Source organism: Bombus terrestris, chromosome 10, assembly GCF_910591885.1.
Source record: "Bombus terrestris chromosome 10, iyBomTerr1.2, whole genome shotgun sequence".
NCBI classification, from domain to species: domain Eukaryota; kingdom Metazoa; phylum Arthropoda; class Insecta; order Hymenoptera; family Apidae; genus Bombus; species Bombus terrestris.
In genome coordinates this window covers 3389192-3407596 of record NC_063278.1, presented here as the reverse complement: position 1 = coordinate 3407596, position 18405 = coordinate 3389192, and the positions used below count along the sequence as shown (strand labels likewise).

General features: G+C 37.0%; 1 protein-coding gene across 3 annotated transcripts; it reads left to right on the top strand.

The window, feature by feature from the left end:
- Positions 1 to 1801: 1801 nt before the first annotated feature.
- On the top strand, positions 1802 to 17777 carry LOC100647779 (pickpocket protein 28). Of its 3 annotated transcripts, none has more exons than XM_020865003.2 (12): positions 1804 to 2031; positions 4123 to 4250; positions 4341 to 4528; positions 7323 to 7473; positions 8380 to 8519; positions 8795 to 8891; positions 9009 to 9272; positions 10758 to 10863; positions 11279 to 11335; positions 14466 to 14595; positions 14920 to 15026; positions 15770 to 17777. In XM_020865003.2, the coding sequence occupies exons 1-12, from the start codon at positions 1980 to 1982 to the stop codon at positions 16060 to 16062; spliced, it is 1713 nt and encodes a 570-aa protein (XP_020720662.1). In that variant the 5' UTR covers positions 1804 to 1979; the 3' UTR covers positions 16063 to 17777. The 3 variants fall into 3 exon arrangements, with proteins under 3 accessions (XP_048265144.1, XP_020720662.1, XP_020720661.2); XM_020865002.2 differs by lacking the exon at positions 1804 to 2031 and adding an exon at positions 2165 to 2946; XM_048409187.1 differs by lacking the exons at positions 4123 to 4250; positions 4341 to 4528 and having other exon boundaries at positions 1802 to 2031.
- The last annotated feature ends 628 nt before the right edge of the window (positions 17778 to 18405 follow it).

Sequence of the window (18405 nt, the reverse complement as noted above, 5' to 3'; positions counted from 1 at the left end):
TGAGTATCGACGAATATCTTGTAAATCACATATCAAATAAATGTGAAACTATTTTGATATCAATTCTAAGTGTAATGTAAGTGTTCCTGTACATTTATTTCGGCGATTAAGATGCACAATTCTTGGCAGAATCGATAGCCGATCGAACGAAGCATAAAAACGTACAGCAGGAAAATTGGGATGGTGATAATGGCGTGGTTAACTTCCCATAGTTCGAATTGCGATGGGATACTTTGTTCGCTTTTTACGTCCATTGATAAAAACTAACGTTGTGGGTTTCGATATATTCCGACACGCGAAATATTTGTTTTTCTTGCTTCTATTACAGATCCGAAATACTTTTTTCTAAGCGTCGTAAAAATAATATTTACAAACGAAATTCACGAACCTAATTTCATTGGAATTCTCAATGACAAAACTTGAAAAAGACGAGAAGTTCGTGAGACGTGCGAAGAGGAGACTACCGTCCATCATCGATCAGCGATAATTCAATCGCGTAGAAAATACGAGCGATTCGTTGAGATACTCGTCGAGTAAATCTGCGCAAACGAACGAACGTGGATAACCGTTCACGCGTCGATTAACGTATCGAGCGAAACTGTAATCGCGTCGTTATTTGACTGGCGGCGTATCAAATCTAAATTAGTACCGGCCGTCTACCACGGTTTCATGGAAGTTAACGAAGTGAGTAATTCGCTAGCATTACTATGATTCCGTGGAATCTACGGGCTTCTAGCCGTAGTGTAAATGCATCATTAATTTACAGACCAACGTATTAGCCGAAATTCAAACTTTCGATAGAAACGACCGGTACAAGGTAAAGTTCAATTTGTTCTTACCGACTGCTCGTTCGTGAAAATCGTTTCAGTTCTATCGAACGCTTTTCGCGTCTATCTCAAACTTTATTCTTCGATCGTGATCGCATTGAACACGATATCGTTCGTGACTTTAAATCGTAAAAGGCGTAACAAGACCTCTTCCTTCGCGCAATTGATATTTCCACGGTTGTATCGCTCGTCGATGGTGTTACGAAGTACCATAAGAGGTCAGGTCTATCCTGTATCGCGTCCATGATAAACTAACCATTACCGATAACCGTTGACAAAATAACAGACGAATGGATCGACTGTCGATAGACCGATGTAAATTTTACCACGGACGATTGGTACAGATCATTCACTAAGAACAGAACAAACGTGACGTTGACCAGCTAGCTGTTTGTGGCGAGTATAATCGTCATGCAAAAGTGGCAATATTTTGTGTCTTGTATACTCGTTGTCGCTTACTTTTTGCCACACGTTTTAGGTACACGTTTTTCGAAGAAATCGCAACAGCTAGCTGATCAAGTGGAATTTTGTGTCTCGGGTTCTGAAATATCCATAAATGGAAATACCGACCTGGAAAAGAAACCGAGTGTTTCTTACGCCCTCTGCGACGTGCTACGACGAACGAAAAATATATGGCGGACCACTCGTCGTCCATGATTCGGAAGAAAGGAATTTGTACGATATTTCGATTTATGATAATTACAAGCGTTTTCGTCCGATTCCTCTGCAAGATTTTGCATTATTCAAGGCTCGTTATTTCACAACGAATCTGTAAATTTTTGCTACCTCACCTTTCTAATCGTATATTATAATTGCGTTCAATAATTAATTATCGAACACATCGATCTATCGCTTGTCACCTTGCCGGTCCCTCGGCCGCGTATCATTTGCCTAAGTGGTTACGAATTGAAAGTGGACGTCATCGTAATGACGTTTCGCGGAATTGACGGGACGAAATTGGTAGAAAATGGAATTAAAGGCCGCCGATAAAATCAACGCGACGTACAAACGAGTTAGATATTATCGCGAATAGACATCTTCATTCCTTTGTTAGTTCTGGCTCAGTTTTCCACGAGCGTTGAACAAGTTAAAGAAGTTATATACGGAATATTCGTGACGAGTGTCGAAGAAGTATAACGTCGGCGTAATAAGATGAGGATTAAGTGTCACGGTAGCCGTGGATGGTACAAGAAAAAGCTAAAGAGTACGCGTTTACGATATTATTTCATTGTAATTTCGATTTATGGTAAAGTAGTTGTAACTTTACGCAACATAGTCGATTATTACAACATTACATATAGTATTTCTATTTTTTCTGGTATTCTAGTATTTCTATTAGTATTTTGTTGTCTCTTTATTCCTTCGTATAAGAGTTCACACACTGCCAATATTACCATTGCTTTCTCCTCCAGCCAATTTCATCGTTATTCCTCTACCTTTTTTCTCGTCTGTCGATTCTATTACATCGTTCGCGTTGTTTCATCCCTCGTCATTTCGAATTCATTTGTCCCAACGATTCCCCACGGTAGAGTGCTCTCCATTCCACATGGAACATAAATTACTATAACCAATGTATCAGCACTACGTATTACATCATATTTATGTTCCTTCGAAAATAAGATAATAAATCGTACGAAACGTTACACACGATAACACGGATCGCGTTACATTCTTTTCTCCGTACGCTGCAGAATATTCCAGACGAGGCAGATTTTGCGTTTAATATCTCGTGTTTCTATTGGCGATTAAGTGATTATGGTTCGATGTAGTGGTTCTACGTAAAATAGCGATTTGCACGCTTTCGATAGTTCGCCGCGTGAATATCTCGACGTCGTTGAAATACCGATACGAATATAAAAATTCATATTTCGATAAGAATGATTCAAAAAATTCCAAAACTATGCGGAGATTTGTTTCCTCCTCTAACCCTTAACGCTGCAAAGTGTACCTTTCAAGCACTGTAGATGAAGCCGATCAATATGCATCAAAATATTGTTTCCTGATAAAATCGTTGAAATGGTGGGGGAAATTGTTCTTTTGGCGACTAGAAACATGCGTAATAAATGTTTATATACTTTACAAGATTTCTCAGGAGATCTACAAGTTTATCAAATTATTGGTAAGTCAACTCGTAAGTAACTTTCGGAACAGCAATGTGTATGGCAGGCAGCACATAAGGAACAACGTTTAGATGGGAAACTGCATATGATAAATCAGTTGTCGAAAGGGAAAAAGAAAAAGTGTTTTGTTTGTTCATCGAAAGGAAGTAATGTAGTAAAAGAACAATTTTCTACTGTGAGATATGTGAACGCAAACCCGGTTTGCAATGTTTTAAAAAATTCCACACGTTACTGAATTATAATTAACACTTTGACTGCCACGGCGAAATCACACGTTTCGCAGAGGGCGCCACGGGAGTATTTTTATTATTCAAAGCACATAATGGCGAAATAATAATAACTTGAAGATGTAAGACAATATTCTTCTCCAATGGACCGTTTATCTCATTGGTGGTGGCACCTTGGTAACAGTTGATAGCGACATATTGTAACGAGGCTTTGTTTATTTCAACAAACCACTCGCGTTCGTTGTTTCTTTGTAAGCAAAACGTGCGGAATATATCGTTGAAACGTGTAGAAGATATTAGTAAACGGTATTTGCTCGTTCTATATATAACAGTAAGGTATGTTCACGCTTGTAACTTCAATTATACGATTATAAAGCAGCGTTTATGATTATTTTCTAAGCTGTGTTTATAATAATATTCGTAGATTACTCCTCAATGATATGGACGCAAACACAGTGCACCGTTGGATGCCAGATTCGTTCTCATTTTTTTTTATCGATGTTCTAATGAAAATGTTTAATCGTTCAATGGGGCATTTCTTATTTCAAAGTATCTTCTATTTTTCGGTTATATTAAAAATTCCCTAACTGTCAATTTTCATTCAATTTTTACAATTGTAAAAAGTTCAAGCGCTCCGGTTACCAATGACCACCGTGGCGTCACAGGGGAAAACTTGACGAGTCGTATATGACCCACGTGGCAGTCAAAGCGTTAATATAAATATTGTAATCAAAATTCTATTACTTCTGAGACGAATAAAGATTGTTTTATGACGATGAGAATAAGTTGGAGTTGTCGGTCGATATTTACAATTAAAAGTCAAAGCGTTAAGGGCTAAATATTGTAATACGTGTGCAACGTATCTAGCATATTTCATGTATTTTTGTATATGTAATTTTTTTATAAATATTCACGTTGTAATTAAAATATTCATTTGTTTCGATGCAGATAGTCAACTGAATATCGGACAAAGTTTAAAGCGATTTTTTCGTAATTATTGCCAGAACACAGGGTTGCACGGTTTTCGATACATCGTTACAGGCGAGACAGCATGTCATAAAATAATTTGGCTCATGGTAAGAGGAACATTCTTGTCCACGTTTCTTGTCGCGTCGAATAATCTCGATGAAAAATACAAAAATTTCTTTCATTCGTTTAACGCGTAGATCTGCTTGGCAGCGATCGTCTTCTGCGTATTGCTGATGTTACGTTTGTGGCAATATTATTCGAACAATCCTACGGTGACGATAATAGACACGTCAAACCCCATAAGGGACTTACATTTTCCAGGTATCACGATATGCAACAACAACAAAGTTTATAAACCTCATGCTGATAAAATCGCGCAGAAATTGTAAGTAAATCGTAGTTCATAGCTGCTTGTACGTTAACAGGTGTGCCTTAAATCCTTCTCACGAAATTCTTTCACATTCTTAATATCCTTGAGATCGTAGATTGTGTTGTATAATTTGTTGCACAAATTTTCAGAATTTAGCGTCAGAAGTTACGTGTTACAAATTTTCACAGTACATAGCGCTTGACTGCTTGACAAATTTGTTTTTCTCAGTATATTTTAGCAAATAGAAAGCGATGTTATATTTAGTATGAATTTAATCTTAAGATAATTGAAACGGACACTCTTTGAAAAGCGACGTTTATTGTGTAGGACTTTGATACCTACGCGAACAGAAATAATATTCTATTTGAGTAAAACAGTATAATTTGCAAATGTGATGTTGCAACGTTATACAAAACTTGCAAGGATCTGTGAATACACGTAAAAATGAACTCATTGTAACGCATTAATAATACCGGCGCATGTCGTCACAGTCCTTTTCAAAACATTAATAACGAAATGTTCGCGACTCGATAACATCTTCCCCGATAATACCATATCGCCCCTAACATCGTTATTATTATTTATTTATTTATTGCCGCATCGTCTGATAGTCACGAGCTACTACAATTACATTACGCAAGATAACACATTTCACACGAAATTAATTGATATTTACATGCGACGAGGAAACGTTACGTCGCGTGTGTCATCAAATCAATCGTCGCCCCAATCAAATTATAGTGTCGTCGAAGCGTTTGTAAATAAAAGCTTGTCATCGCCTTAGTATCGTGCGAATCCTGACATTTTTCCATCTACAAAAGTATCTTGTGTTTATTAACACTACAACTACCACATTAGTCAAATTGATTAGTTCTACAATTTCATTTAAAAATTCCTACTTCGTGTTATATTTTTTCTCCGCAATGATGTAATGACTTTCGCAACGATAACTAAAGGAATAATATAACGAATTTTATTTTCTTTTTTATGTATTCAAACTGAAAATAATTTTGTATCGAGGCTACTTATACCAATAGTAGTCAAAATGAATGGTACTTGTCAAAGTGTAAAAGGATCCTGCAATCTGTTTATCGAAGCCCAATTAATCAGTTTCCTCGTTTTGTACAACCTCCCACACGTTTTCCAAACTTTTAGCGATCGCTAGAACGCTAAATGCTAACGCTAGAAATGCCACAGCACTCAAAATGATTGGATCTACAATTCTATAAATGTGTCAACCCTTGTTAGGGATCATGGTCCCAGATGGATTAATAACGTTGAGGCTGAGGTTGACTGATCGAAGAACGAGTGGATGAATTTGTAATAGAAAAGTATATTGAAATAATTAAAGGTATAAGTATAAATATAATGTACAAGTTTATGCTGATTCAGATCCTTACTCTCTTAGTGTTACTAAACAATGGAATGAAGGGAGCACGTTCATATATTTGCAGCAAAAGGACATTACCAAAAAAGTTAAGCTTGTAGCTTGGGCTAGAGGTTACAGAGAACATAAATAGAAATCTGTTTATTAGTTTCTTTGTTCCTAATCCTTGCAACCCAAAACATAATGTATACTCAATACAATAATATGCACCGCTCCCTATTTAGAATATTTCTGAGTAATAGCAGTCTCTAGGTCACAGATATACATAAATAAAGATGTAGAGTTTTTCTTCAAGTACTTACTTCAACAAATAATACAAAAAATGTACTACATAACATGAAATTCCTTCTGCAAGAAAGTAATGAATCAATAAATATAAAAATATTCTATTATCGCGTATTTTTTAAAGACCAGTCATTTTTACTGGTTTTGGTGGAAATAGCTTCGTTCAACTATCGGTAGTTCTAGCGTTAATCTACACACTTAACGTCGTTCGTAGTTCTATCTATACTGTGTTCTTCCAATCGGTAGCTTTAAATTAATTAAAAATCTTATTGTATCCAAATTCTATCGCAAGGTTTTTCGCCAGTTGAACGTTTCAATTTTCTTAACTACTTCTAAAAATACATTAATGAGGATAATTGTATCGATATGTAAAGAATTTCGCAACGTAGAGCGCGTTTTTAGCTTCTACGATAAGTGTGAGATACACGAAATCCGATAGACATATGCAGAGTGTTCGAAAAGGTCGAGGACAAACTTATATCGCGTGTTAATAAAGTAAAGTGGATACAAAAAGTTGCTACAAACTCGACGACGATTTATCTAATAGTTGCGAGCGATCAAAAACTGTTATCAATCGTTTAGACAGTTGCAATAAATATTCGAAATTTCTTTCCCCTGCAACGATGCAGACTTCCATTCGTCCCACTCTTTCAAATATTCCCATTCTTGTATTTTCTACTTCTAAACCCACTTTGCGCACATTTCCAAAAGCTGGTCCGCCGTTTCTATCGCATTTTTATAAACCAACTGTTACGCGCGAATCCATCGAAACAAAGGTCCGCAGAAGTTAGATCCGATGATCCGGAAGGCCAACTAATTGCTCGTTAAAAATTATCTCTGTGTATCCGTATAACGAATACAAAGAACAAATTGTCTGGAAATCTTCGAACCCTCGTCGTTTTTCCACCAAGAATTTTCGGATATAAATCCATATACGAAGCTTCCTTTTTCACTTGCTGCTTCCTCTTATTAACGCGTATCGTAAATTTCCTGTCGACCTTTTCGGACACCCCGTACATGGACTGCATGATGTTCGCCGAACATATTTCACACGTAGTACACGCACGCGTCCAATAAACGAAACGGAGCAATCAAGCTGCCAGATATATATTTCTGAGAAACAATTTCTCTCAATAGGCTGAATTATGGATTCGACAGTGACATGAGCAACAAATTGTTCTCTTCGCTGATGAAACTGATACGACCGGACAAAATTGAGATCGATAACGCAACCGCGTCCTGGGCCCTCGACATCCTCGGTTACACGGTCGAGAGACTTATGCTCGAGGTGAATAACGTTGTTCTTACGTTCTGACAAATCCGTAGAGGACTCGTGTAGAGGATGTTTCATCGTGAGATTTATTAGACGAGATTGCTCGTTGTTGAAACCGTCGAATATATTTCGAATAATTAAATAAATTAATATACAGACAATATTCGCTGTTGTTGCAAAATAATAATAAGTTGCAAAATAGGATTGCTGATAAATACTGATAACCGATAACTGAACTCTTTTAGGAACTGAACTCTGACATCGTTTTGCCTGGAGTTTATTTATTATTACATTACGTGTATCCTAAAGATCTTGATACTCAGAGGCAAAACAACATGATTTGAATTGTCCTCTACTCATGTGCCGCTACAAATCCTTCCATTAGCCTCGTTGATCGAAAAAAATAATCGTCCGGCTCGTGGAGAAGATGCGCTCGCTGGTTCTTTTTTCCTTTCTTGTTTAAACGAAAGAGAGAGAGATACAAAGCGACGAAGAACAAGCAGGCAAAAGTATTTGTCTCGTTAAATCGGTTCTAAATGGATGGATAAGCTCATCGAAGAATTACATTAAGTCATCCCATAAGTTCGTGCCGACTTTTGTGTATACATTTCATGTGCCGGTTTATAAACATACGGCGATAAGGGACCGATGCACTTGAAAAATGGGAAGAAGTTGAACAACGAGAGGGGGATTACATTTTTTCACGAAACTGAAAGATATGTGAACAATCTTATTATATATATAACCGCTCGAAAAACGGCACGAACTTATGGAATGACCTAACATTAATTACGCTTGTTCCTCGAAAATTTGTGAATTTTTCTCTCTTCTAGTGTTTCCAGTTTCCATCGAACGAGAATTTCATATTCTCTCAGCCCTTTCGCTGCCTCGACAAACGCGATAATCTTCACTTTGTTACAGTTGATGCATCCTTGTAACTTGTTGCTAGTGAGATGCGGCTGGTTGGGACAACTTTACGACTGTAATAAAATTTTCAAAACCGTCAGGTCGAACGAAGGCTTCTGTTGCGGCTTCAATTACCATTTTGTCGGTGATTACAGGTAAATTCGAAAATCCGAAAGTTTCTACCTATATCGAAACTGCGCTCTTTATAATCCTACGTCTAATTGACAGAAGCTTCTGGTAACGAAACATAGAACGTAGCTGATACATGTTCGGGAATATAAAAAAGAAAAAGTTTCATCGAAACGTCTCTGTCCATTTATTTATTTCCTTTCGATATTCTGTCTCGATTAATTTTCCCTATCAGAAATTTTGTATTCTCATCGCCGATATAAACATGGAAATTTAATGTCGCATGTTCGATTGCTTCTAGTGACGAATATTCTTGGTTAATGAACATCACGATGGACTCTGAAGAACTAGACGTATTAGATTCGAATAGTTCTTTCCCGGGTGTTGACAACATACTGGTAATAGTCTGCAATGATTAATACGTAAACGTATAGTCTGATAATTACTCGGCAAATGTTCACGAACGAGCTGAAAGGATTAATGAAGAGGTTAAACACACGGACCTTCTGCTTCAGCACGTGCCTGGAACAGGAAGCGATATTGGCTTGGCGGTGGCGTTGAACATCGACGCTGACAATTACAAAAGTTCGGTGAGGCAATTTGTAGGTGCCACGGTTTTGATCCACGATCCGTTAGATTACCCGGATATCGGTGCACAATCCGCCTCTCTGCAACCGGGCCACGTAATGTCGATGACGCTGACCGGCACGAAATTAGAAAGCTCCAAGGATATTCAGAATATACCTCTGTCTAAAAGGATGTGCTTGTTCGATGGTGAGGTACGTGAGGCAATTGATGTACGCAGTGATCAAACAAATCTATCGGTACATCGTTTCATCGGTTCATCGTATTTTAGCAATTACCTTTTTATTTTACCAATTTATATATCGTACAGATTAATATTAAATAATTAAGAAACGAATATATTAAATTGCAATAATTGTTCGTCGTTTATTTATTCATCTCGGTGTTTGGAAATTGATAACGAAAATGACGCGATCGCGAGTAGCAGCGACAGACGAAAGGAACTTTGTACGGGAAACGTGGAAAGTGAAATATTTTCTATGTTTTTAAGTATATTTCGAATGTCATATAATAAATGTATGAAGTAAAGTATAGATATATTTGCATTTTGTGATTGTACGCGTACGTAGCGTGATATCATGGTTTTTAAATTGATAATACATCGCAAGGAAGCTTCTACTAAGAATTAATATTAAAACTAATTACTAAGTAATGTTATCTCTCTGAGAGAAAAATAACATTTTATATTTTCTGCTTTGAACTTTGTGTGAATATTTCCCGTCGAATTTTCCCAGCGCTTAATGAGATCGCCGTGTTAGACTTTCTTGAACACCGCCGCTATTAACATTGTCGAAACAAAAATAAGAACTTCAAAAAGCAGGGCCGGCGTGACCTTTTGCGAGACCTTTTTAATACACGTTCAAATCCTACACTTAAATTTTACAACGAGGAATTATTTATTTACAAATGCTGTTACATATTATACATTTCTCATAAGCAGCTTTTTAAACAAATCCAAGTAATATTTTTTCGCGTCCAAGAGGCAAAAGAAGTACAAAATCTGTAATCGTGTGTGACTTTTGGGAAAAACTATCGATGTAGTTTAATTTCTCTAAAAAGTACATTTCTCTGAAAGCACCTGGATTCTTTTATCTAAAGTAGTTTCCAGGATACGGGAACTTTATGGAGTTACGCTGAACTTTGATGATGTTTCCCTTCAACGTGAACCTTAAAACTGAATCATCGCCACTAAAAGAATATCTCGCATCTGCCAATGGTATCGTCATTCTGTAAAAAGTTAATCAAAATCGGTGTTTTTTAATTGAGTAATTTTCGTAGACCGCGGAGCATCTCAAAACGCGGCAAACGCTCTGAACCTGCCTTGCGCCGGCTCCGTCAAAAACTGTTGTGTAACGAGAACATAAAAGAAAGTTCACGAACGTACGTACTGGACATATTTCATAAACATTGTTGGCCAAAAAATAAATGCAATTGTGAAATAAAAATTGTATCAACGAGTCGGACAAGCTGAAGAGAATACTAAAAGTGAGAATCCTCGTTAACTAGAATTGAAGAAATTTCTCGTAATATACGTGAAATAGCTAATTTTTAATCATTTTTCTTTATGAAACGTTTAATTTAATTTAATACGCGTGTATAGAATTTTTAAAACTTTGTACCATTTCAATGTAATTTACAAGACAATAATAATAAAAAGAAATTTGTTTTCTTATTTTTAGATAGCCGGAGAACGAAAATATAGTTATCAAACGTGCATTTCGGAATGCTTACAACAGAGAATTTATGGTTCCTGCGGATGTTTACCCTTTTTCTTTCCAGACGAGCGTGAGTAATTTTTAGACGTAACTTTTGTTAAAGCTATCGATTATTAATAATTTCGTCGAATTTTAAGCGGTAGAACGCAGAATCGCGGAAGGAAACGTTGAATTTCATAGATCGTACCTTTCGCCAAGTAATATTTCAATGTTACACGCCCGAGTATCAAAAATTCAAAGTTATATGTCGATAAAGATGCAAATTGGCGGGAAACCTTTTCAGCAAACTTTCCCGTACGACCAAACAGCTCAAAAGAAATTTAATTTATGATATACATAATTCATCGTGATACATAATTCATGATATAAAAATTAAAAAATTCATCGAGGATAGAGCACAAAGTGAATAGCAGAATATCAACCTGATAAAATCAAATTCCCTCTACAAAAATTATATCCTTTGTTCGTTTACTGTTTTTTAATAGATCCGAACGTTCGTACTTGTTATTTGACCGACGTGGATTGCATCTTATCCCGTAGAAGTAAGTTCGTTAAACACTCTCTTTTCTATAATTTATCATTTCGTTTAATTTACGATTTACTTTTCTATCACCTGTTAGTATCGAATTAATCGAAGTTGAACGAAAGTACGAGACGTATCCAGAAAATAAGTTCCGAACTGCTATCAAAAAGAGGCAGAAATTAATTTTCAAAACGTCAGAAGACCTCAGAAAGGCTGTGTGCGACTATGTCGGCTTTGAAAGCGCGAAATTTCCTGTTGTATTTTTCTAAAGCTCGACGTGTATAAAATACTGCGGTGAAAGAATATTTCGAAATTCTAGAAAAACGCGCGAATTATACGAATACGTTTGCCACTGAACACGAGTGCGTTCTTTTATTTCAGCGAAAGATCAATTAAAAATTATAAACGCGTTTATCTCAAAACTAGATTTTTCCACTTTGCAGCCGGTTGATCTTCGAAACTTATCCGATTAACTTGAAACTTTTATAGATTATTCCGCGTAACATTATCTACGTTGTAGCGTATGATTTTCTCGATATCTTAATCCATTTTTTTCTTCTTTTATTTCTTTTAATAGACGTTAATTAAAGTTGACTTTTTCAGGGAAAAATAAAATTTTATTCTCAAGGAGACGCTATTTTCGTGTTTTTTAAAGTCACGGAAAAATCGTATGCTACATCGAGGATAATCTGTTAAAAATATTTTGCTTTCTACCATCCAGTCATATTCGCCGCTGGGTACAAGTAAACGAGATCCCGCAGACGATGTCCTACCACTCCGTCATTTTGTAATTTTACGTAACAAAAAAAAAAAAAAATACCAATCCAGAGCTAAGATGTTGCTCAAGGTTATCTAAAAACATCTTGATCCTTTAACTAATACTCGTAGGCGAAAAAAAATCCTACATTTACCTTACTTTTTTAGGCCTGCAGAGTTGCACATCCTTTGGGTTGACGACTAAGTGATTACGGATTTTGTCATTAAGTGGTATTGACAAAATCCGCAATCACTTAGTTGCCAACCCAATGCTTTCGTACGCAGGTCATGCCATTAGTCAGACACTTGTCGCAACAGAGTTCTAGTTTCTGTATCCTCGCATCGTAGGACGATGCCACCCATATGATGAGCATAATTTCTGAAATTCCAGACGATGCACAGTGGTCTGTCTGTTAATGATGTGGCGGGACAATAATCCAAAATCACGACCCATTGAAAATGAATAAATCTTTGTCATACCACGAGCCACCCACTTATTGGTATTGCAACGTCACCTGGTATGCAACTTTGTATGTGTTTCGTATAAATATCGATCGGCGAAAGGAACGCGAACCGATCGTTCAGCAATCGATTCTTAAAACGCACCGGTATCAGCTAAATATCGCGAGTGCTTGGTTGTATCGCGATTTAAATCGTCGGTATTTTTACAAGCAAATGGCAAAAATTGAGTTTCAGCCACGTGTTTTAATTTCCACACGAATGGAAATAAAATACGATCGTAAAAATGAATGTTCAATAACTTTCGTTGGAGAAGCTGTAGGATATCCAGGCACTTGGTGCGAATTAAAAACTTGTTATGCTGCTTACAATTGCAAATATTCGCAATTCTACGTAATTTTACTGTCTCTTCGTAGTAAGGAGAATCAAACTGAGAATAGGAATTCGGATTTTGAAACGCCATCGAAGATCGAATGGTGAAAATTTCAAGGATGCTGAAACAACGTCCATGGTGTTTCTCAAACAAATGAGAAATATTTACACCTGATCGATGTCACGCACTCAAATCTTTTTGCAGCTGTTTCATCGCCGACTTGAAACGCCCATCGAATGCGCGTACAGCCAACTCGTTGGAAATTTCGCAGAGGCTCGTTGTCGTCTCAATTTCAAAATTTACCGCGATCGACGTCTCGTCGTAGGCTTCGTACAAAATTCGGTTCGAAAATCGGTGGATGAAAAATGGACGATTCTTCGGGTTACTCTTCGTGGGCAAACGAATGGAAAGCGACGACATTGTGAAAATCGTCTGAGGTGGCCGTGCGTTATATATTGTCCGGGCATGATAGTTGTAATTGCTGGGCCCCGTCCGGAGTAATTGTCGCTAGGGGCTGTAGATGTCGCTGCCGGGGTACTGCTGATTTTTCTTCCATTTTTTGGTGCGTGGAAGAAAAATCGGACTCTGGTCGCCGGGATTCAAACCCGGTGGTGGTATTTGGCTTGTCGAGTGCCGCCACGCGTCTTTTTTTTTTTTAAATCTTTGTTTATTAATTCCAGGTTTTTTACATATTTTTTTTTTTATTTTTACATGATTCTTTTTCCAGAATAAACGCTGAATTCTAATTGTAGGGTGGTACAGGCGAAAGTACCGATACGCGACGGTACGACGTAGCCATGCATTATTATATTTTTTATTTTTTGTAAGATTATTATTGTAACTTAAATTTAAGCCGCTGTTGCGCTGTGCTTATGTACGATATTTTAATTTATGTCCTGAAAGCCTGGACGCAAAAACAGGACAGCCGCCACTCGTCTGTTGCCACGAACTTGTTCTCTGACTGTGCGCACTAAATCGTCATCGATGGACGGACGGTCGTGCACGTTTTCACGATCGTCGCTAAAATTGCCAACACGTCTTGTCGTAGCATCACGCGTCGCTTGTTCTTCATACGCTTGACGAAGTCGACGATGAATGGCTGCCGGGTTGGCGTTTCTTTTATTCAGAACGCGTTGCACGGTCCGCGGGCCGCTCTATTGTTTCAAACGTGCGAAAAACGAACAAATACCCGTAAACACGATCCGATTGTTTCCAAATGGCAATTACGGCTTGTCAATGAACAAAGGAAATTGGGGTGCGTGTGCGCAATTCCGATCGTAGCGTTGCAACAGCGATATTTGTTAAGGGAACATACTTTGTGGAGTCGCCTCGTACACGAAATTCAGTGTTAAGATGGACTGTATCGCTCTAAAATGAAAATTAACGAACCAATAGATGGCAGAAGATTTTCAGGAAACGCGTTTAAAGAATAATTTAATAACAACTTTTTTTTTTAAATAATTTTTACGAAAATACGAAACGAATAGAGATTATTTTTAATCGCTTTATAAGAATTTTGTCATTTTTCAAGTTTAACATTTTTGTTTCATTCTCTGAGCAGGAAGTTTATCGCTGGTACAGTCGGCGCATATCAACGATTGCAGTTGCCTTCCGCAATGTAACGATAAGAGTTACGAAGTGGTCTCTGAATCGATACAAATGAACAACGTAGGATACGATTCCGAATTGGCGTAAGTCAAAATATTTTTTAACCCTGCTGTCCTCATTCTCCGCTTAGCTGTATTTTTCTCGTGTTAAAATACGTCTCGTATGTACGTATAGTACGATGAAATTGTTATCGATGCGCGTGGTTTCTCATTTCGGTCTGACATTTAAAAGAACTCCTTGGAAGATTAGAAATTTTGTTTAAAAATTTCCTTGCCCTCGTAACAGAAATGCAGCTTTTGTTAGCGATCTTTTGTCAGCGCCAGATTATGTTAGACATTTTCGAAATGTTTGAAAATGCAAGCTTCTGTCTACAAGAGTTTATGGGGAGAAAATTTGTTCGTTTACAGACGTGGCCTAGACATCCAGAGTACTTCGTTTCTGTACGCGTATTTTCGAGATGGCACGTACCTCGAGTACCGGAAGCAAACTATCTTGGGATGGGACAGCCTTCTCGGTAAGAAGGACTTTCTCGGAAAGTCATCCACACGTTCTACGTTTTTTAAGACTATCTGATCGTTGGCATAAGTAGCTAATAGGAAAGCACGGCTAGGAGAATAAAGTAAAATTAAGCTGACTTTGTCGCGTAACTAGGCACGAGTTGGAGAAGTTCAATTGGAAAAGAAGGGGACGATGAAAAAGTTTGCACGGGAGAATAAGGGAATTTTCTTTGAAAGTTCGCGATTAAGATCGTGATGACCAAGATATATATTTTGAATCGCGTTTATCTATTTATGCGGCAAGGTGAGGTCAGCTTAAAGTAACAGAAAGTAATTTTATCAAGCGTGCTGCGAGCTTCGTGTAATCTTCCACACAATCGTATTTTTCTAGCGTTGAAAAGTTCCTTCACTTTGAAGATGAAATTGCAAAATTATTACGTTGTACATTCCGATTTTGCATATCAATATTTAATAGTAAAAGTTAACCGAAAGTTAATTGAGAAGCTCTTTCTCCCTTGAACGTAGTTAACAAAATTCGATTCTAACGTTAATCTATATACATATATTATATTCGATAATGACAAATTGTATTTGAACAAATTATTCCATTGTATTACTCGCTCCAGCTGTCATTCAAATCGATATTAAAAGCACGACGTGAATTATAATTTATCACAGGCAAATTAATCATATTATTGCACTAATCGCATTTCTTATATTTTTAACTTTAGCTGAATTTTAATAAGAGAATAAATTTCAGCTTCCTTCGGAGGAATCTTCGGACTCTGCCTCGGTGGTTCGGTGATAAGTTTAGTGGAGTTCGTGTATTATTTACTTGTAGACATCTTTTCATTTATTAAAGAGAGAACAGAACGACAGGATCAAGATCTACCACCTGCCTCCAAATTATTCGTTTCTGTGCCCGCAAACATGAACCTGAAGAAATATAGTACGTCGAATTTGAACAAACGCGTCTACCTTGCATGGGACCAACAGCTTTCTCAACGAATTCGGAAAAGCTCCGAATTCACGTGCAATATGTATCATGAATAATCAACGATGTCGTGTTTAATTGCGTATTATCGAACGTGCGTAGAATATCTGGCAACAAATTTCCAATTGATTTTCACTGTCTAGTAAAGTTTGACGTTTAAGAAGAACATAATTTAACGCTATTTAATTATCATCTAATATAATCTATCAGATAAATGGCAAAATGAAGATCAGCTGAATGAACAAGAAATGCCAATACCGTAATTAACTCTATTTGAAATTATAGAAATTTAGATCGCATTAATTAAAATGCTAATTATTATTATTTGAATGTTCCTTAAATCTCGTTAAAAGCTGTCCACCCAATCCAATATTATTTTTCTTGTCGTTTCACGCTGCAATTATTAAACAACGTTTCAACGACTAGAAACTCCAACAAACATTCGTCTTATACGAATCACCGCTGTTTGTACATTGAAATTCACCCACCTGGGGGGCGACTTTATTTCTGTCTGTCGATGACGCAGGCGGTCGGTACAGAAAAAATTTGAAGGTGTTTTCCGCGATACGAGGGAAATGGTAGCGAAAGAAAATTATGCTGGAATAAAGCTGGGGGCCAGCTTGGAAAACGAGGCAAATTAGAATCGCATCCAACTTCAAGAACCGACTTGAATTGAACGCTGATGAAACGTCGACTTCACCCACGTTTAATCGCGATTAAACGAACCTTTCTCTTTCGCTTCTTAAGAAGAAAAGAATGGTATTCGAGGAAAAGTTCTGTTAACGCGAGTTCTTTGTATCTTAGGCTCGTGTAAAACAGCGCTGATTTAAAGACGATAGCGTTTTTACAGAATTAAAGCGACGCTAAATCTCCTGAAGCTTAATGTTAAATTGACAATGAAATTTTATAATCATAGGATACCTTTTACGTTACTCGTACTTTCTGCGCTTTCCATTCAAAGAAATCTAAATCGTTATTTTCTCTACGCTCATATACGGCTTCCTCGTTGCTATTCATAGGAAAATGTAAGGGCTAAGCATCGTTAAACAGAGAAAGTTTGCCAGAACAAGGAAAACCTTCTTCTTTGTCTAAAACCATAATGAACATAGGCGCTTTAATACGTTACAATGACTTGTATAATATATCTTCTTGAATATTCATTTGTATTTAATATTTGTATAACAAGCTGGCAAACATTGATTAAGTAGAATTTTGCAGTCCTACAGGCGGCAATTCTAATGATAATTTCATCGATTTAATTAGTAATCCTTTATAATATTGTTATTGTGATGTTATAATAAAACGAGATTGTTTAGCAAAAGAATTTGATCTACGATAAACAACAAAGCTTAACCATGATTAACGACGAAGAAATTTCTTCCTACTGAGTGTAATAGAATGGCTTGATCGATCCGCAACGTGTAATTATAATCAATTAAATTGTTACCCTTTCGATCATATAGGTCGTATGTCTCTAGAAGTATGTTACTAGAAGTAAGATACGATAATAAGAAAGATAATGAAGATTAAATTTGTTAGAGTCATTTCTACATACGTCTTTCGATTCGTTTCAAATTTTACCAGTATAATCATGACAGTTCTGTCTCGTTACAATGTTAGTAAAATTTTCAAACGTTTCATGTAGCTATTTTATGTAATTTATATTTTATCAATGTAATCGTGATAGTCTTGTCTCGTTGCAATGCTAGCAAACTTTCAACATCTTCTATGTAATATGACACAATATAGCACACGTAAAAATTCTCTATAATAATCGTTCGTAATACTATTCTGTGCCATGATACCATAGTACGAACTTACAACAAAGTAATTATGCTTCAATAATGTGATCTTTGAGGAGAAGATCATGCACATGAGCGCGTGGATCAAAAACTTCTCCGTTGGTCGGCGAATTTTATTAAGCGGTCATAATAAGCAGGTGGCCTCGTCTTAATCATTTTCAAGCGTTAACGAATGAGCTTTGATGTATCCATGGTAACAACCGCGGATAACGGTTATCGATCCCTCACGGTTCTCGAACACCTTCCGTCACTTCCGTGACGATAAATTAATAGCAGGAAAATTTCAGATACACATCCACGTACAATATTCTTGTCTGCTAACGTCGATTGCCAATTGGAGCGAGATAATTTCATTTCCGGGTATTTGCCGCGGCCAATGAATAACTAATTTGCTCTTTAAACCTGCACAGCTGCCACTTGCCACGTGATTTCCCATTGGCCCCCCTGTTCCAGTATTTTATCTACTTTCCTCATCCAGCCTTTTCTTCATTTCGTTAAGATAATTATGAGTAAGGACGTAACGTTTTCTGTATTTTATAGCAGATGTCTACTGATTAGACTACGGGCGTTTATGCAAATTCGTATCTTTACGAACACGGT

Coding starts and splice junctions, on each gene's coding strand:
- LOC100647779 (XM_020865002.2), top strand. CDS start 2,844: ATGGTGGGGGAAATTGTTCTTTTGGCGACTAGAAACATGCGTAATAAA. Junction 2,947..4,122: donor ACAAGTTTATCAAATTATTG/GTAAGTCAACTC, acceptor GTTTCGATGCAG/ATAGTCAACTGAATATCGGA. Junction 15,027..15,769: donor GGGATGGGACAGCCTTCTCG/GTAAGAAGGACT, acceptor AATAAATTTCAG/CTTCCTTCGGAGGAATCTTC.